Source organism: Thalassophryne amazonica, chromosome 18, assembly GCF_902500255.1.
Source record: "Thalassophryne amazonica chromosome 18, fThaAma1.1, whole genome shotgun sequence".
NCBI lineage: Eukaryota > Metazoa > Chordata > Actinopteri > Batrachoidiformes > Batrachoididae > Thalassophryne > Thalassophryne amazonica.
This window is the reverse complement of record NC_047120.1, coordinates 47,563,586-47,584,923: the sequence shown is the minus strand read 5'-3', so window position 1 is coordinate 47,584,923 and position 21,338 is coordinate 47,563,586. Positions and strand designations below refer to the sequence as shown.

The 21,338-nt window shown below is 40.1% G+C and overlaps 1 protein-coding gene across 2 annotated transcripts in view; it reads right to left on the bottom strand.

Moving 5' to 3' along the window:
• atrnl1b (attractin-like 1b) overlaps nucleotides 1-20,329 on the bottom strand; it is a 157,187-nt gene extending 136,858 nt beyond the window's left edge. For both annotated transcript variants that reach the window (XM_034194607.1, XM_034194608.1), the window contains exons 1-2: nucleotides 19,311-20,329; nucleotides 61-144 (exon numbers count right to left, since the gene is read on the bottom strand). In XM_034194607.1, the coding sequence (XP_034050498.1) occupies nucleotides 61-144; nucleotides 19,311-19,561 (335 nt within the window). In that variant the 5' untranslated portion in view covers nucleotides 19,562-20,329. The remainder of the gene's footprint in view (nucleotides 1-60; nucleotides 145-19,310) is intronic.
• Between the last annotated feature and the right edge of the window lie 1,009 nt (nucleotides 20,330-21,338).

The following is a 21,338-nucleotide window of genomic DNA, read 5'->3' as shown; positions in this document are numbered from 1 at the left end:
TTCTATTAAACTGTGCCCTTCCAGCTTTAGCAGTTCACAGTAATGTACAAAAGTACTTACTAGCCCTCAATAAGCCAAGTACACTTTGTTTTGTACTTGTAGTTGATTGGACCATCAGTGAGGTATCCCGAGGGGTCAGTCAACCTAAAATATATATATATAAAAAAAAAAACACAGACAACTCAAAAAATAGAATTCCTACAGTTTAAAAAAGTCTGAACATTTGAGAAATAAAGTTTTAATCATGTAATATCTAAAATGCATGTTGACTGACATCACTTTTCAGGATTACAATTCCATCCTCATGTTTTTTTTTTTTTTTTTTTTTTTGTAGTTTAGAAGTTCATGCAACTATTATTCCAGTGTGAAGATATACCAAGAAATTCATGTATGCTGTATAATAATAATAATAACTATTTGCAGAGGGCCTTCCCAAGAATCAAAGCACAAAACAAAACAAGTCCCTTCAGATGCTCCCTTGTTATCACTTTGGGTTGCCACAACTCTCAAGGTTCCTGATGGAATGCCATATAACGTGGAGAATGGACAGAGTTGGGTTTGAACCAGGAAGTTTCCGCATTGAAAACAAGTGCAATAAACCGCTTGGTCATGGTCACCAACCCTAAAGCACTAAATTAAATAAACTCCAACAATAAAAGAATACATCTCAATATTACAAAGGACACTAATGTACAAAAATCCCAAATCAAAGAGCTGATAACAGAGGAAAAGCAACTTTTAGTGCATTCAGAAATTATGCAGAGCGCTGCACATTTTCCGCATTTTACAGCCTTATTCCAAAATGGATGAAATTCTTTTTTTTTTCCCCTAAAACCTTTACACATAATACCCCATAATGACAATGAGAAAACTTTTTTTTTTTTTGCAAATTGATTAAAAATAAAAAAGAAACTAAGAAATCACATGTGCATAAGTATTCACAGCCTTTGCTCAATACTTTGTTGATGCACCTTTGGCAGCAATTGCAACCTCAAGTCTTCTTGAAAATGATGCCACAAGCTTGGCGCACTGATCTTTGGGCTGTTATGCAAAATTCCTCTATGCAGCACCTCTCAAGCTCCATTAGGTTGGATGGGGAATCACGTGTACATAAGTATTCACAGCCTTTGCCGTGAAGCTCAAAATTGAGCTCAGGTGCATCCTGTTTCCACTGATCATCCTTGAGATGTTTCTACAGCTTAATTAGAGTCTACTGGGGGAAAATTCAGTTGATTGGACATAATTTGGAAAGGCACACACCTGTCTACATATAAGGTCTCACAGTTGACAGTGTATGTCAGAGCACAAACCAAGCATGAAGTCAAAGGAATTGTATGTAGACCTCAGAGACAGGATTGTCTCGAGGCACAAATCTGGGGAAGGGTACAGAAATATTTTTGCTGTTTTGAAGGTCCCAATGAGCACAGTGGTCCCCATCATCTATAAATGGAAGACGTTCAGATGCACCAGGACTCTGCCTAGAGTTGACCACCTGTGTAAACTGAGCGATCGGGGGAGGAAGGCCTTGGTAAGGGCAGGTGACTAAGAACCAGATGGTCACTCTGTCAGAGCTCCAGCATTCCTCTGTGAAGAGAGGAGAACCTTCCAGAAGGACAACCATCTCTGCAGCAATCCACTAATCAGGCCTGTATGGTAGAGTGGGCAGACGGAAGCCAGTCCGGCGTGAAAGGCACATGGCAGCCCGGTGAACCAGGGTGGTGGCAACATCATACTGTGGGGATGTTTTTCAGAGGCAGGAACTGGGAGACTAGTCAGGATTGAAGGAAAGATGAATGCAGCAATGTACAGAGACAACCTGGATGAAAACCTGCTCCAGAGCTCTCTTAACCTCAGACTGGAGCGACGGTTCATCTTTCAGCAGGACAATGACCCTAAGCACACAGCCAAGATATCAAAGGAGTGGCTTCAAGACAACTCTGTGAATGTCCTTGAGTGGCCCAGCCAGAGCCCAGAAACTGTTGATTACAGAGCCACTGCAGGGTCTGTAATCAACGTAGAGGAATGATCATTTTTCCGACAAACACCCTCAAAAACAACGACCGCTCTGTAACATAACAAAACGTGGAACAAGTGAAGTGCTGTGAATACTTTCTGGGTGCGCCGTATACTGCAGTTTGACCGATATATACATTTTTTCTCTTTTTTTTACTCATGTGAATGCCACCAGAACTAAATCATCAAGACAAAGATGCCATAGCAAAACTCTCATCTTGCTGTTGACCCCAAATGATTTATCACTCCTCACAGGGTGTCAGTCAAACTGCTGTCAAATAAAGGTCATGGTCAACATGGGCAACATGGGCAACATGGTCAACGATTAAGTCAAGTCTGAGAGCATGCGCATGGTGTCGCGCACTACTGTATTCTGCACATTATAGAACCACCTTGGGTACTGGATGCAATCATTCCCAATCTATCCCCACCTCCCCGAAGTAACCATCTATCTGCAGCAGCCACATGAAGAGAGAGTGTCCCCTTCACCTTTTTCACCTCCTGAGGTCGTCAACACTGAGGCATTTATGTGCTTGACCATGCACAGAGGAACGGCTCACACTCAAAAAAATGGAAGTGACACTTCTCATACAAGTCTCTCTAAGTCACCACTCATTTTACACAAAGTCAATTCAGTGGTACACAAGGATCCTCTGAAGAGACCTATGGTAATACCAAAGACATCCAGTCATCCCTTTAGATCACTGGTTCGCATTCAAGCCTCACAACCATACAGGAGACACCAGTACCGCACCCTAAAGACTTGGATCTTTGTTCTGCTGAAAATATATCAGGTGCCCTGACACGACTTTGATCCGTGCACTTACACACACGTCATTGTGACGAACCCACCCGCGGTGTTCCCCAGCTGGAAGCAGCACTTTGTTCCACTGGCTGACATGCGCTCTGCGCTGGACGCTGTGTGTATAAAATAATTATTTTGTAGCGGATTAAGAGACAATATTTTTAAAGTTCAGGCAGGTTTACATTAGGGTGTGATTCAAGCCGACTTGGATTTCAACAAAATTTGGCTCAGAGATGGAACCTACTTAGAAACTAACCTTCCCAAAATTTCTCAACCAAAAACCAAACTGTGAGCTTGCCAGGGATCATCAAAGTACAAGGAAAAAAATGCAAAAACTGTTATTTTGTTAAATTCCGATCTTTCAAGTGGTGTAACATTCAGCACCATCAAGTCCTCAAGTTAGTTTAAAGGGGACAGAGAATCAAAAACATCTTTTTCATAGTCTCCCCGCTGTGGGGAATACACACGAAGTGCCAGCAAGTTTCAGAACCTCTGTTTCAAGTATTTCTCCTTTTTTGAATTGCCCCTAGAAAACAGGCCAATCCGTTTTTGAGAGAAAACTTGCGTCACTTTTTCACCAATAGCCCCCACACACACACACACCCACACCCACCCCCTTTCACACACGCCCCTTCGAAATTAATTATTCATAAGGTTGTGCCCACCCATTCGTAACACTCGAAGAGAAGCAATGGCGAGCTACAGGTGTGCTTTCCCAGGCTGTTTTAGCGGACTATGATCTTCCCACGGAAAGCAATGTACACGATCACTGGCTTTTATTCATTTTTAACCGCATCCCCAGTACGTACAACCGCCGACTATTTCTTTGCTCTGTGCATTTCATGGAGGACTGTTTCACAAACCTTGCACGATTTCGAGCTGGCTTCAGTCGGCATTTAATACTCAGTAGAGGGTCAGTTCCGACTCTGCGACAAAATCAACCCCAGCAATCAGTACAGCCTGTGAGTAAATTTATTTTTGTTTATATATTAATAATCTAATGATTATTATATACAATTTTAGAGAAAGAGGCAAAAAAAACCTGAATAGAAATACAACAGAAAAAAATAAAAGCAATGAAAATAAATAAATAATGCTTTCTTTTCAGTGAGAGCAAGGGCAGCCAATCAAACAATGGCAACTGATCAGCGCCACCTACTTGCATTTCATAATGAGGTTGCCAAATAAGCTCCGAAACGACGCCATTAAAAGGCAAACGAGGCATTCTAAACCCAGCATAGTAACATAGCTGTTTCAGAGAGCCTTTTAGGAAGGTTCTGAGCCATTACAGACCCAACCAATTTTTGGGGGGCTACATATCACTTCACAGAACAAGGATTAATGCCCCATTCAACCTCTATCACCTTTAACTATCAAATGACATAGGGAGGCAAACTCTTATCTGGGGGGGTCGATGGCGCTGAATATAGGGGTGCTCAAAGTCTGGTCATTTTGCAAAATTGGCTGTATTTAAAAGCCCATAACCCTCTGCGCCATCAAGACCCCAACCAGATTTCAATGTTATCAACAAATGTAGGCCGTACTCTATCAAATGCAACTGAAAAAACATTGGAGTCTTGATGGCGCTGGCCACCAGGGAGCGCCAAAGTACTCGACTTGCCCAATTGTGAGTAAGTTTAGCGCCACCAGGTGGGCTGCGCCATCAGCCTTTTTTAACAAAATTTGCAGGAGTGGATAAACAAACATCTCTACTTTATATAACAGTTGGCAGAATTTTTGGGACTCCTCTTATATCGATTTGATACCCCTTTAAAATCAATGGGGAAGTCACTGAAAGCCTGGATCGTAGTCTTCATCTAGGACAGTGATTCTCAAACGGGGTGCCGCGGCACCCTAGTGTGCCGTGATCGATCGTCAGGGGTGCCATGGGTAGGGCTGTCACAATTATGACAATATTCGTCAATCGCGATTATTTTTCATATTCGTGATTATTTTTCATATTTGCGATTACCGTGAATTATTTATTTTATCCACAAAGCATAAACGACTCAGAATCTGACGTCAAACGTGCTGCAGCCTCGCTCTTGTCTTAAGGCGGGACAATAACAAGGAGGCTGACGGCCGATTAAAACAGTGCCGTCTTCTTCAAAAGCCGTCTAAAATGCGGAGCTGTCGGTGTGTGTGTCTGCGCCTGTGTGTGTGTGCGCGCACGCGCGGAGTTAACAGGCTGCAGACTGCGAGGGAGGGGGTGGGTGAGGGAGATTCCTGAATGCAGGTGTGACACGTTCAGTGCGCAGCGAGCGCGGAGCAGAGAGAGGATTTTAACCCGAGTGAACATGTTAACAAAACGAAAACGTGAAGCTGCCTTTACTTCTCTCTGAACTTTCTCTAAAGGTGTGATTCTGCCGTTACTGGCCTGTTCACACCATGTGTGCGTCGTATGCTGAATTTATGAGATCATGAGATGAAATAAACGGTCAAATATCTTTAAAAACATATTTAAAAAATGAGAATATATGAATGAACTGAGCCACAAAAAACAAACAATGTTCAGACGCACAGATCACAAAAAGCAGGTGAGAACTCTGAACTTTAACAGCTGTTATTTTCCAAAGGTATTTATTTGTTCAATCTTGAGCTTAATGCAGTGTTTAAGCACAAAACGTGACTGATGAGGAGAAACAATTTTAGACATGCAACAGAAACAACCACAAATCAGAAAAAGTTGTGACTGTATGTAAATTGAAGATAAAAATAAAAATGTTGCACCATTCCCAGTTTCTCCACTCACAGAAGCCAAATGTTCTTCCAGAGTTGTGTAATTAATATACTACAATAGTAGAATATAAAGAAGGGGGAAAAAAAAGAAAAAAAAATAGACAATATATTCATCAATCGCAATTATCTGTCTGACAATTAATCATCTCCAGAAATTCCTAATCGTGACAGCCCTACTTGAGATCAGAGCGCAAAATGCTTGAGGATTTTCGAAATGCGGTGTTTTCTGTATCGATTTTCTATTGCGATAATTGGGTTTTTGCGCAAAACCAGAGGTAATAGAATTATAATATTATTTTGGTTGGTGGTGTGCCGCAGGATTTTGTAAATATAAAAAGGGTGCCGCAGCTCAAAAAAGGTTGAAAATCACTGATCTAGGAGGATCACTTCAATTCCTCACTCAACTTCTCAAGTTCTGCAACCATTGCTCCTGCAAAGATCACAGCACTGCTCACCAAGTCAAGGTCAGTAAGCCTTTCCTCACCAACAAAAGCACCTAAGCCGCTGATTTCCACAACTCGGTTTTTCCAGCAGTTAGGAGAGTAGTAGTTAGAAGATAAAACAATACTGCAAAAGTGCAAAAAAGGTGGCTACCACTGAACATCAATGACTACATCATACACATTCAGTAAAATAAGTGGTTTTCCAATTACAGAATGGTAGTAAGGAGTCAAATAATGTGTCACCGGTACATAATGCTGTATAAAGTTAAATGAACAGGATAAGATCCCTTCACTTTTTAAAGGTTTCAAATTAATGAAGAGAATACCACAACTCCTCCTAAACACTGTTTTACTACAAATTTACTGCCTTTGAAGCTGCAGGAGTGCGACGCCCACTCAGTGGACATTTTGCTCATCTGGTGAAGTCTCTGCACGACTACACAGAAGCTTTTTTGGGCTGAAAAAGCCTTCTATGGGTGGGGTCAAGAGCTAATAACAAATATTTTGTGCACTTTGAATGCATGCAGAAGACAACAAAGGCTGTGCAGTTTGCCGTCATCTAAAAAAGGATGTTGCTGTTCAGTCCAATAGTTTTATGGTTTAAGATTTCTTTAAAAGCAATGGCTCCTACTGAAAAATGACAGCCAATGTGGTCTAATAACTCATTAAATATCTCAACCTTGAACAAAGTCTTTATAAAAGAAGACTGGGAGACTAGTCAGGATTGAAGGAAAGATGAATGCAGCAATGTACAGAGACAACCTGGATGAAAACCTGCTCCAGAGCTCTCTTAACCTCAGACTGGAGCGACGGTTCATCTTTCAGCAGGACAATGACCCTAAGCACACAGCCAAGATATCAAAGGAGTGGCTTCAAGACAACTCTGTGAATGTCCTTGAGTGGCCCAGCCAGAGCCCAGAAACTGTTGATTACAGAGCCACTGCAGGGTCTGTAATCAACGTGACGAACCCACCCGCGGTGTTCCCCAGCTGGAAGCAGCACTTTGTTCCACTGGCTGACATGCGCTCTGCGCTGGACGCTGTGTGTATAAAATAATTATTTTGTAGCGGATTAAGAGACAATATTTTTAAAGTTCAGGCAGGTTTACATTAGGGTGTGATTCAAGCCGACTAGGATTTCAACAAAATTTGGCTCAGAGATGGAACCTACTAAGAAACTAACCTTCCCAAAATTTCTCAACCAAAAACCAAACTGTGAGCTTGCCAGGGATCATCAAAGTACAAGGAAAAAAATGCAAAAACTGTTATTTTGTTAAATTCCGATCTTTCAAGTGGTGTAACATTCAGCACCATCAAGTCCTCAAGTTAGTTTAAAGGGGACAGAGAATCAAAAACATCTTTTTCATAGTCTCCCCGCTGTGGGGAATACACACGAAGTGCCAGCAAGTTTCAGAACCTCTGTTTCAAGTATTTCTCCTTTTTTGAATTGCCCCTAGAAAACAGGCCAATCCGTTTTTGAGAGAAAACTTACGTCACTTTTTCACCAATAGCCCCCACACACACACACACCCACACCCACCCCCTTTCACACACGCCCCTTCGAAATTAATTATTCATAAGGTTGTGCCCACCCATTCGTAACACTCGAAGAGAAGCAATGGCGAGCTACAGGTGTGCTTTCCCAGGCTGTTTTAGCGGACTATGATCTTCCCACGGAAAGCAATGTACACGATCACTGGCTTTTATTCATTTTTAACCGCATCCCCAGTACGTACAACCGCCGACTATTTCTTTGCTCTGTGCATTTCATGGAGGACTGTTTCACAAACCTTGCACGATTTCGAGCTGGCTTCAGTCGGCATTTAATACTCAGTAGAGGGTCAGTTCCGACTCTGCGACAAAATCAACCCCAGCAATCAGTACAGCCTGTGAGTATCACAGTTTCTTTTGTTTTAAATTTGTGTTGCGCCATATTCCTGTTGTAAGAATTGCACGTTACAATGGCACGTTAGCTCTGGTTTGTTCCTCTAAAGGGAATGAGCTAACCCCTTAGCAGCTAGGGATGTGTATCGAGAACCGGTTCCTTTTGGGTATCGTTAAGAAATGACTCGATCCACCGACATCAATAAGCTTTGTGCTTAACGATTATGTTATCGGTCCTTCAGAGTGGCCGTTGTTTTGGGGGGTGTTTGTCAGGAAAATGATCATTTCTGTATTGATTACAGACCCTGCAGCGGGTCCGTAAACAACTTTTCTGCAGCGCAACTTTGCTTTGAACCTTGAACCAATCGAAGCAGTGCTTTGCAGATTGAAGCAATGCTTCGATTATTCTTTCTTTCTTTTGCTTAATTTTCTCCTGCTAAAACCCTAAGGAGCATACGTCTGTGAGTATTATTTACCTTTTCTATGTTAAACCGACCTGTTATGTTCTTCTGAAACAGTTGATAGATGTATTTTATAACTTAAAAATGGGAGTGATGCTAACGCGTTAGCATGTCTATGGCATTTTCAATGTTAAAAGTTAGCATTGCAGCTGTCATCATGTTCAGGTGCATTTGTTTTCAAATTGTAATATTTCTTAAATTTATTTTTGTTTATATATTAATAATCTAATGATTATTATATACAATTTTAGAGAAAGAGGCAAAAAAAAACCTGAATAGAAATACAACAGAAAAAAATAAAAGCAATGAAAATAAATAAATAATGCTTTCTTTTCAGTGAGAGCAAGGGCAGCCAATCAAACAATGGCAACTGATCAGCGCCACCTACTTGCATTTCATAATGAGGTTGCCAAATAAGCTCCGAAACGACGCCATTAAAGGCAAACGAGGCATTCTAAACCCAGCATAGTAACATAGCTGTTTCAGAGAGCCTTTTAGGAAGGTTCTGAGCCATTACAGACCCAACCAATTTTTGGGGGGCTACATATCACTTCACAGAACAAGGATTAATGCCCCATTCAACCTCTATCACCTTTAACTATCAAATGACATAGGGAGGCAAACTCTTATCTGGGGGGGGTCGATGGCGCTGAATATAGGGGTGCTCAAAGTCTGGTCATTTTGCAAAATTGGCTGTATTTAAAAGCCCATAACCCTCTGCGCCATCAAGACCCCAACCAGATTTCAATGTTATCAACAAATGTAGGCCGTACTCTATCAAATGCAACTGAAAAAACATTGGAGTCTTGATGGCGCTGGCCACCAGGGAGCGCCAAAGTACTCGACTTGCCCAATTGTGAGTAAGTTTAGCGCCACCAGGTGGGCTGCGCCATCAGCCTTTTTTTAACAAAATTTGCAGGAGTGGATAAACAAACATCTCTACTTTATATAACAGTTGGCAGAATTTTTGGGACTCCTCTTATATCGATTTGATACCCCTTTAAAATCAATGGGGAAGTCACTGAAAGCCTGGATCTTAGTCTTCATCTAGGACAGTGATTCTCAACCGGGGTGCCGCAGCACCCTAGTGTGCCGTGATCGATCGTCAGGGGTGCCATGGGTAGGGCTGTCACAATTATGACAATATTCGTCAATCGCGATTATTTTTCATATTCGGGATTATTTTTCATATTTGCGCTTACCGTGAATTATTTATTTTATCCACAAAGCATAAACGACTCAGAATCTGACGTCAAACGTGCTGCAGCCTCGCTCTTGTCTTAAGGCGGGACAATAACAAGGAGGCTGACGGCCGATTAAAACAGTGCCGTCTTCTTCAAAAGCCGTCTAAAATGCGGAGCTGTCGGTGTGTGTGTCTGCGCCTGTGTGTGTGCGCGCGCGCGCGGAGTTAACAGGCTGCAGACTGCGAGGGAGGGGGTGGGTGAGGGAGATTCCTGAATGCAGGTGTGACACGTTCAGTGCGCAGCGAGCGCGGAGCAGAGAGAGGATTTTAACCCGAGTGAACATGTTAACAAAACGAAAACGTGAAGCTGCCTTTACTTCTCTCTGAACTTTCTCTAAAGGTGTGATTCTGCCGTTACTGGCCTGTTCACACCATGTGTGCATCGTATGCTGAATTTATGAGATCATGAGATGAAATAAACGGTCAAATATCTTTAAAAACATATTTAAAAAATGAGAATATATGAATGAACTGAGCCACAAAAAACAATGTTCAGACGCACAGATCACAAAAAGCAGGTGAGAACTCTGAACTTTAACAGCTGTTATTTTCCAAAGGTATTTATTTGTTCAATCTTGAGCTTAATGCAGTGTTTAAGCACAAAACGTGACTGATGAGGAGAAACAATTTTAGACATGCAACAGAAACAACCACAAATCAGAAAAAGTTGTGACTGTATGTAAATTGAAGATAAAAATAAAAATGTTGCACCATTCCCAGTTTCTCCACTCACAGAAGCCAAATGTTCTTCCAGAGTTGTGTAATTATACTACAATAGTAGAATATAAAGAAGGGGGAAAAAAAAGAAAAAAAAATAGACAATATATTCATCAATCGCAATTATCTGTCTGACAATTAATCATCTCCAGAAATTCCTAATCGTGACAGCCCTACTTGAGATCAGAGCGCAAAATGCTTGAGGATTTTCGAAATGCGGTGTTTTCTGTATCGATTTTCTATTGCGATAATTGGGTTTTTGCGCAAAACCAGAGGTAATAGAATTATAATATTATTTTGGTTGGTGGTGTGCCGCAGGATTTTGTAAATATAAAAAGGGTGCCGCAGCTCAAAAAAGGTTGAAAATCACTGATCTAGGAGGATCACTTCAATTCCTCACTCAACTTCTCAAGTTCTGCAACCATTGCTCCTGCAAAGATCACAGCACTGCTCACCAAGTCAAGGTCAGTAAGCCTTTCCTCACCAACAAAAGCACCTAAGCCGCTGATTTCCACAACTCTAGTGGTTTTTCCAGCAGTTAGGAGAGTAGTAGTTAGAAGATAAAACAATACTGCAAAAGTGCAAAAAAGGTGGCTACCACTGAACATCAATGACTACATCATACACATTCAGTAAAATAAGTGGTTTTCCAATTACAGAATGGTAGTAAGGAGTCAAATAATGTGTCACCGGTACATAATGCTGTATAAAGTTAAATGAACAGGATAAGATCCCTTCACTTTTTAAAGGTTTCAAATTAATGAAGAGAATACCACAACTCCTCCTAAACACTGTTTTACTACAAATTTACTGCCTTTGAAGCTGCAGGAGTGTGACGCCCACTCAGTGGACATTTTGCTCATCTGGTGAAGTCTCTGCACGACTACACAGAAGCTTTTTTGGGCTGAAAAAGCCTTCTATGGGTGGGGTCAAGAGCTAATAACAAATATTTTGTGCACTTTGAATGCATGCAGAAGACAACAAAGGCTGTGCAGTTTGCCGTCATCTAAAAAAGGATGTTGCTGTTCAGTCCAATAGTTTTATGGTTTAAGATTTCTTTAAAAGCAATGGCTCCTACTGAAAAAATGACAGCCAATGTGGTCTAATAACTCATTAAATATCTCAACCTTGAACAAAGTCTTTATAAAAGAAGACTATGATCTTCACAGTGGTAGTCAAACAAACACTGAGTTCTCAGGATTTAACATCAGAAGCCAAAAACCTGGACGGCAGCTCAAAGTGAGTCCCTGCCAACAAAGACTTTCAATCAGCTGCCTCCTGAAAAGTCATCTGCATTTCTAAAATCTGATACCAGAAACCATTTTCAACAAAGTATTCTTCAAGACAAATCACAGTGAGCAGTGTCAGAATGATAGATGATTCGTTCATCACTGTCCTGTATCGCAAGATACTGGAGCTATGCTTTTCCTCCCTACAAAAATATGAAATCATACTTTGAATTAATTGAAAATGATGGTGACACAGACGGCAAAGACTTTTTTTTTTGCTTTGCAACAGATTGCACTGTCATAAACTCATTTTAACATCAAAGTAGAGACAAGCCATGAATCCAGAAAATGAGAACCTGTCAGCTGATACGAACACACCACAGACTAACTTTGGAAGTATTAAAGTTTAGAGTCTGCTCTTGTGGGTGGCTCAAAAGCAACATGAATTGAAATGATTGCCTTTTATGTCCCTCAGCACTGGCTGAGATGCACATCAACATGTTAAGTTTTTACTCTGACACAGTAATAGTCTAAAAAGTATGTCCGTAATGCGATAAAGATGTTGTGGTATGCAGTCTTGACAAAAAAATATATATACCACAGGAAATATTACAACAGCTGAACACTAAAACAAGGTAACCTATATGTTCGAGATGCTTTTCTCAAGTGTCAACACCCAAGCTTGTACAGGAATTAGGTTTTTTTTTAAAAAAAAAAGGGTCTCTGGAGGTTAATATTGTGAAACATTTGGATGCGTGTTGTACAGACTAATCAAGGTTATCAATTACAGGATTGTCACTGGGAAATTTTTAATAAGTGAATCCTTAGAAGTGAGGAAGCAAAGCAGCTGAGGTGGGCTGGAGAAAATTTTAAACTAATTTAAATGTCAACTTGGAATGTGAACTATTTTCCCTGTAAATTCATGTTAATAAATGAATTCCAACATATAACTAAGACATTATACAGTGAAAACAGCCTTTTACTTTATACAAAATTCTGCAGTAACGGTACATGGACTTGAATATGCAATTGCACTTTTTTTTTGGTACTTACGTTGAAATAATAAAATTCAAAATTTGGGAATGCACAATTGTGGAAATTCTGTTTTCCGAGTTGTCTTGAATGCAGCATTAAGTTCTGGTAATGAATCTTTTAGTGAAGCAAGTCATGGCTTCAACACCAAATCACAATGACATGATGATGTGCTTGCAAATCAATTATTAACCCTCATTTGCATTACTGTTTGTTTTTCCAAGAGAGGGCTCTTTAACCTCGGGACCGAAGTAAATCTCACGTGCAACTGAACACAAATTGTGTGATGACGTGCCAACTTCTTCTGTGGACAGGGATGTCACTGGGAAATTTATGTGAATCCAAAGGGAGCAAGCAAGCGAGATTAAAACTAGTTGATTCACAGAATAAAATGTCAAACATTCCACTGTCACAGCCAGGCGGATGTCTCCTGACTATTCCAATGGCTAGGGTCCTCATCCACTGAAGTACCTGTATGCTGGATCATGCTCAGTGAAGCATGTAGCCAAAAAAAAGTAGCCAAATAAACCAGAAAATATTCACATTTAAGAAGCTGAAATCACAGAATTTGATTTTTTCATGTACAGGTGTCACAATCATAGAGGAAGACTGGAAGCTCCAGGATCCTAAAGGCTTAGACCAAAGGTGTCCAAAGACAGAAAGGGCCAAGAGGGTGCAATTTCTTCAATTCCAAAGAAACTTCAATTTTGACTTCCAGGACACTGAGATTAGCAGAAACCCTTAAAGACACTGGAGCTCACACACAAAAAATATACACACACTTTATTTAGCAGACAAGTTGATGTTAGCAATTACAGAAGAACAAGCTATCATTAAGCAAGTGCTGCAACAATGAAGCACTGTTTGAAGTCCATTTTGTCACCATCCAACTAAATTCAGCAGCTTTTTTCTTTCTTTTTAGGCTGAGGGAGAAAATACTGCAGTCGAAGCAGTGTGTTGGGTAATAACCTGATAAAACTGTGGCTAGATATCTGTTGACGTTTTCCAATAATTTTAAGCGAAGACATTTTACATTTTTTGCATTCTGCACTGAAACCAACATTAAACTGTTTTCCCCCCTTTTTTGGCATAATGATGAATAAATGAGAACTTGAAGCAATAGCTGTTCATTATTCAAATGCTGATTTTGATTGGTTCCCATTTGTGAATTGGAATCTGAGACCTGACCAATATTGCATGTTAAAACCAAGTCGAGACTGCTTGTACACTACATCGTTACACAGATAAAGTAGAAGAGCACATCTCCACTACTGCATATCTCCAGGTGATGAGGAGGTTGTTGCCTCACAACATGCCTTATGAAAATCTTTCATGAATACAAATTAAACATGATGATAGTTAAGGTGCCCTGACACTTGCATGACTTTGATCCACGCACTTGCATGTGCATTGTCGTGACGATCCCACCCGCTGTGTTCCCAGCTGGATGCCGCGCTTTGTTCCACTGGCTGCCACGCGCTGGATGCTGCGTCTGTAAAATAATTATTTCGTAGCAGATTAATCATTTTCTCTTCGAGTTGGCTGTTGAAAACGGCTCGAATCGCTTCCTGAATCACAGAGGACTGCTCCAGTCAAAATATTTCTCGTGCGCGCACGCTGAATGAGGTGGAGAACGCATTTGGAGCCTTATATAAAGGTAATTATTTGTCATGTTTATTTTGTAATGGCTTGGTAAAACAGTTGCATGTTCTTTCCTTCTTGTGTGCAGCTGTAAAAGTATGTTTGTGATAGATATATCGTCTCATTATAATCGTTCAGACGACCTGCGGTGTGATGCGGTGCGCTGAAGCAACCACTCACACTGTTCACTTCTTTACTTGACTTGACGAGCTGCACATAGTGTTGGCGAGTAGATCGTGTTCACTACCACTTCATGTGTGTTGCATGACATTAGGGCTGCAGCTATCGATTAGTTTAGTAATCAAGTATTCTATCAATTATTCTGGTGATTAATCGAGTAATTGGATAAAAAGTACTTTTGTGCTTTTAAATAAACATCAATAGTCCAGGTCTCTCCCTAAGCAAAGGCACAATGTCACTGCGCCAGTGATGACATTTTGCTGAAATGGCGATGGGATGTGGTTTCTGTTTTTTTGTTTTTTCCCCAACTTGTAAAATTTCACCATTTTTGAGGGTGTTTTTTTTTTTTTTTTTGTAAGGTTGGTGGACTGGGTCCCTGCATTAATTTTTTTAATCCCTCTTTCTCTGCAATTCAGCAGATGCATTTCAGCTGGAGGTTGAACATGCAAGCCTCGCAGTCAGTTTTATTTATTATTATTATTATTATTTTATTTAATTTACAGTGTTTGTGAAGCATTGTGTGCTGCTCAAAGAAGCGAAAATTAAAAAGTGAAACACTCAGTGCGAGTCTGAGCAAAACTTTTGCTGTAAGGATCTTTCAGAAACTTTTTGTCTGTGTGGCCGGGAACGGAGCTGTGACTCGCCCGGTCTCAGGGGAGTGCCGAGAGCTCCTCACACCGGGTAGAGAGAGACAGCAGCCGGCCGCCGCACGAATAGTCACTCCCCATGTAGAGCGGACCATGTGTTTTGTTGTGTTAAACAAAGCTTCGAGGCACAGAATTTGCCTTGAACATTTTTTGTAATCAAATTATTCGAGTTACTGGACTAATCATTTCAGCCCTACACGACATTTAAGTGTGAAAGATTTTTTGAACATTTCAAAACTCGCAATTCCACGCGCCGGCGTGCAGGTGCATGCATCAAAGTCGTGCAAGTGTCAGGGGGCCTTTACTGTGACAGGCACTCACAGCACCATAGAATATACCGTAGATGTACTGAAGTGCTTACCTGCAAGGGGAAAAAAAAAAACACTTTTGTCAAGAGTTTGGTTACTGTGAACATTATTCTATTGGGGGGAGGCATTTTAAGGATTTATTGGACTTTTAGGACTGCCTAAATCTTCAACTCAGGGGGTTGGCATGACATCTACCTGTGCTGTTTATCAAAAGACACACACTTTCAATTTAGCAGCAGAAGGCACTGGTTGTACTGCAAATCAATGTGTTGCAGATGTTCTCTCAATGCCACTGTCAACACTGCAAAACCAAACAGACATCTTTGAGAATACTATGTGGTCAAATCAAAAACATTAAATGGTAAGTCAGCATCAGTGCATGGCAGTGTTGTCCTCTCTATGGTCATATGCAGATGTGACTGTACGGGGTAATCAAGCATCCGTTTCACAAGCACCCACACTGACACAAGCAACCTCTCTACTCATCTTTTCCTTTGTACTAAATTAAATGCATGTGGGGTAATTCATGCCAGTCAAACAGGTTAACTGGAGGATGTGAGCAGCATCATGGAGACACAGTGTTGTGTTCAATTACATGCTAGCCAACGTATCACTTTTGCGCTTTAATTCTTAATGTGTTACGTGCAGTGTGTTAGGAACAAAATACAAAGGAAAGGAGGAAAAGGTGTTTATTAAAAAAAACTAAATGACCCAAAAAGACCTTTTAAAATTGAGCAATAATCTGCCTGTATGTAAATGTAGAAAATTCAACTTATAAAAACTTTTCGTAGTTCAAACATTCAGATTTTTACCTACCAGCTCCACCAAGGAGGTTAGATTTTTGTCCTGTTTTTGACATTTTAATAAGAATTCCCACTAATTAGCTAATATTTACGTTACAACAGGAAGTGATTCTCCCAGGATTTATTCCTTCTTAAGATGTTAAAATACAGAATCACCTAAATCTCGGGTACCTGGTCTCACTGAAAGCCTTTTATGTTATTCAATATTTTTTATTTGGAAAGAAAATATGGCACACAAAGGCAAAATTCTCAGCATAAAACAAAAAAAGGAATAAGAAATTACATCATCTTGATGATAAAAAACAGAAGCAAAAATAGAAATGAATCCTCAGCATAAAAGAAAAATAGGAATAAGAAATTACATCATCTTGATGATAAAAAACAGAAGCAAAAGCAGAAATAAGGGCCTCATAGTTACAGTTATATCCTCAAAATATTGTGGATCTTAAATCAAAGAAGTAGGCCTACAAGCCACATTTTCTAGCTTTTAAGGTAAATAAAAGTTAACTTTACTGAGAGGGGAAAACAAAGTAAAATGAATAAAAAATATAAATGCCTAAAAAATGGAAAAAAATATACACACTGAAAAAAATATAAAGAAAAAAGGGGGAAGGACTTGGGCACATCAGTCATGAAACAACAACTGAAGCGAGTTGAATAACGTTAAAAATGATTGCCACTTTTTGTAAAGCATTTCAGAATTATTTTTCACTGAATATTTCAATTTCTCATGCTTTAAAAAAGATGACGTGCCCTTGAATGCTTTTAATTTCAAGTTAAGGAATGGCTGCATCTGGATGTAGATGTTTCAAAAATTAATCTATGTTTTGATATTTTTAAAATTAGTTTTTGTTTTATCAATTTTTACATTTGACCATGTCTCAAATTGTTGTCTGGGATGCTGTCTTAGCCAGAACACTTTTGGAAAAGAGATTTTTAATCTTGAGTCTTTTACTCCTGGTTAAATAAAGGTTAAATAGATACAATCAGGGCACATGATAAAAGTACATGGCTGACTTTTGTACATATACTGATGACACAACTATGTATTTGATTTGCACCAACTGATGACAATATTCAAGCTGGTGCATTTTGTTGAACCGATTATATTAATGGCAAAGGCTATACACCCAACCGTTGGGCAGATAAGTCATACATTGAACATTACATGCCCAACCGTTGGGCAGATAAATATAATGTCTTATCTTATTCGCCCAACCGTGATTGTGTATTTGACACGTTTTGTGCATCTAAACTACATTTTTTTTACACCAATTTTTAAGGCTCTATTGTGGCGTATGTTTGACACATTTAACGGCACCATCTTTAATTATTGCGAAAACACCACAATGGATCAAAACAGACAAACTTCATAAGCATTTTGAACGGAAGCCTGTTAACAACGATGAAACAGTTTTTGAACAAAATGCTGCTTGTTGTCTGTAAGATGGTGTTAGTTTGACACAGTTCCCTGGGTGTGATGAGCCAAACAGAACCGCTTTAGATCACAGCCCCCCCATGGGCTGCGAACCCTCCTGCAGCCGGTGAAAAAATATCCGCCTTTTTTCCCCTCCCGTGTTGAAACTGGAAGTGAGCTTACAAGCGCACTCATTGGTCGGTTGTGGTTGGGTGTATATGCTCGCATCTTTACTTTATTGAACCAATGGTTGGGCGTATAGCCACTCCGTATATTAATAAGACACAAACCAGAAGTACTGTTCATTGGAGCAATTTAAGTTTAAAGCACAGAATTACTTTCATTTAATCTACACTGGTGTAAAACCTTCTGACCTCTTGACCTTTAATACATTTAACTTTGTAAGACATCAATTTTTTTCTTTATTAAATAAATCACACTGCTTTATATTAAAATTTCTTAAATTATGCCATTTAAACTGACAGTGAAAGCTAATTTCTACAAAATGACAAATGAAATAAAAAAAGCCACAGCAATGGAAACCTTTAAGTGTCATACAAATAAAGCATCACTTTTACAGTTTTCTTTAGACAAGTTAGAATGTTTTGGACCTCATTTTCACTACGAATTACAAAATGCCTGGTACTGTATGGTAAATCTGCCTGGTGTAGACAGTTCTGAAAAACTGAGCAAATGTGTAAGAAGACAAATGCGGGAAGCCACCACAACAGCCATGACAACTCTTAAGGAAATAATAGGTTTCGGTCTGGACTATGACAGTTTCCCTGCAGGTATATGTCAACCTAATTTTTTATTCATATGTAGGTGACTTACCTGCATGTCTCAGTTTTAGACCTGACTGTACTATTAGCTAGGAGCTGCTGCTGATACAACAGCCCTATATGTGGCAACCGAATGTGTCCTAAGAGCATCCAATGTGTAAAATGTCAAGGTCTAGACACTGCTGTGAAAATTTAGAAGCAATACCAACAGTCTTAGATTTCTTTTCCCACAAAACAGAGGAAAAGCAGTTTTGTTTTGTTTTTTGCAGAATACTAATAATATTAAAGGCACCTTGATACTTGCACAAATTTGATCCCCGCAGTGGCATGCAATCTTGCGCACCAATGAGTGAACGCATCGTAAACTGTGCATGAACTGTGCTGGGTTGCATGCCAGGGCGCAAAGCAAATTTTGGCATGCCTTAATTTCATGCAACTTGCGTGAACTAATCGTGACCTTTGCGCAACCTATTCAGAAAACACTGCGTGTCAATGTGTGTCATTGCGTGCAGGGCATCTGAACCTGAAATGAGATTACGATGAGGTGTTACATCTACAATAAACATAACTTTACAGATGCATTATCTAACTCATAAGAAGGAATGAAAACGCAACTGTTTTTACCAATCCATTACAATATATATAGCTGTACACAATTTCTCTGTGATTCTGGGAGTGATGAGAGCATGGTTTCATCAGCCAAGTTCTGAGAGAAAATGCATCATCGGCTACAAAATTATTATTTTATATAGCGTGGTGTCAAGCGGGACGCATTGGCACAACAAATTGCGGGGATCAAATTCATGAAAACGTCAAGATGCCATTTAGAGGTAGCTGTTGAAAACACAATTTGTGTTGCCCTACAGGAGCAACACAATTAGATACAGGTCAGAAAATGTTCTAGCTCGGTTCACATGTCATAAAGACGCAATACTGACGTAAAAGACTGAGTGCTTCGACTACTTACTTGAATCTCCCTTGGCAGTGCTGGCACTGATCTCCAACCCATCCTCGATCACAGATGCAGGATCCGTTAATACATTTCCCAGAGAGACAGTTCTTGTCACACGGTTTCCCAGGGGAGGCGTGAGTGAAAAGTACGAAGTAAAACAAAACATAGATGACCAGGTATCTGCTGACACCTCGCAGATGGCTGCGAGTGACTAGTGTGGGTCCAAAAAGACAACGCGGATCTTTGCATTTCCCCCAAAGATCCATTATTCTCCAAGCCGAGTAAAAGACCGGGGCCTTTAAGTGTGCTTTGGGATAAAAACCTAGTCAGGATCTTGCAGTTATAACAAAGAAGTCCTGCATATTCGCTCAATGTTATGCATACTCAAATCAAGCCTTGCAGAGATCTGGCTAAAATTCAGCACTACTACTAGCTTAGTGTTCTACAGGATGCTCCTTTAGGTGCATGCATAGATTTGGTTAAATTCCCTTCTTGTTGGAAGATCCCACCACAAGTGCAAACCATCAGCGAAAGTCGCTGAATTCAGTGCCCGGCGCTCGTTAGCCCAACTAGCTTGTTTTGGCTAGTACCCTCGCTGGTATTGATTCACCATTCTCCTCCAAACAACGTTAGCATTCCAGCAGCCATTTTATCGCGTAAACAATCGCGCACACGCCGAACAGCATAAACGTGAGATTTAGGAGGATTTTATCCACGCTGGAACAAAGGTGCTGCGATATTAGTAGCCCCGAGTCCGCAGAGTGATGTGGGAGCTGAAGGCTCCTCTCAGCGACTGACCTGGGGAGGGAGGGGAGGCAGCAGCGCGAGCCAAAACACACACTCGCCTACTCTTAAACACACATTTAAACACCTTTAAAGCGAGCTTTCGTTGACTGTTCAGCGCCTCACCGAGCTCCTGTTTTCCGGTGGAATTTTTTATTAGTATTATTTTATTTTATTTTTTATTTTTTTTAAAGGACCGCTGGTCAAGAACGAGAAGCGACGACGGATTTGTTAGCGCAGCAACAAAACTACACACAGCTCCTCAGGTTGGAGAAAAACTCAACAGCCTGCGCCTGCGCACTGCTAATGGATTCCTTTTTAAAGTGACAGTGTCAAACATAGACACTATATCAAAAAACAAAACCAATAATAATAATAATAAATAAATAAATAAAACAGCGTGAGGAGCGCAGTACTCCCCCTTCACCGCGCATGCGTCATTTCGGAGCGTCAGCAGCGATTCACCAATTATCGCCTTGTTTCTGCTTAAAAGGGGTCATACTAAAATACAAAATGGAGCGAAATGGGGACTGATAATCATGAATTGGGTGTAAAATGTAACGAAATGGAGCAGACTGACTCCAAACAGTACTTTTATTTAATTGTTTGGCATTTGTTTATTTTTTGTAAGATGCGCTCAGCGCAGGTGCGCCATCTAGTGCTCAAGAGATTAAACTTTAGCCAATGGGTCAGTCTGCTCCATTTCGTTATGTTATACCCCCATTTCGTTATCAGTCCCCATTTCGCCCCATTTCACTAAATAAATAAATAAATAAATAAATAAATAAATAAATAAATAAAAGTACTTAATTGAATCATATTTGGAGTCCATCTGCTCCTTTTCGCTACATTTTACCCCCATTTCATTAATATCAGCCCCCATTTCGTTGTATTTCGCTTAAAAAAATTAAATGAAAGTACTTAATTGAATCATATTTGGAGTCAGTCTGGGTCAGTCTGCTCCATTTCATTACATTTTACTCCATTTCCTGATTATCAGGCTCCATTTCGCTCCATTTTATCCATTTCGTATTTTAGTATAGCCGCTTAAAACTGCAGTCCAGTCATCATGTATCTCAGCGGCAGATAGCAGAAGTTTTGTACAACAATCATTTCTACATAAACTCAGCATTATTTCATAATAAAAGATGGGGGAGCTTAAATAACGCAACAGCAGCACAACTGCGTTTGACTCTTTGAGTCTGACTCTCTACACCAAAAGCGATCAAAGGGAATAATGTGATTATTAACCATCAGATG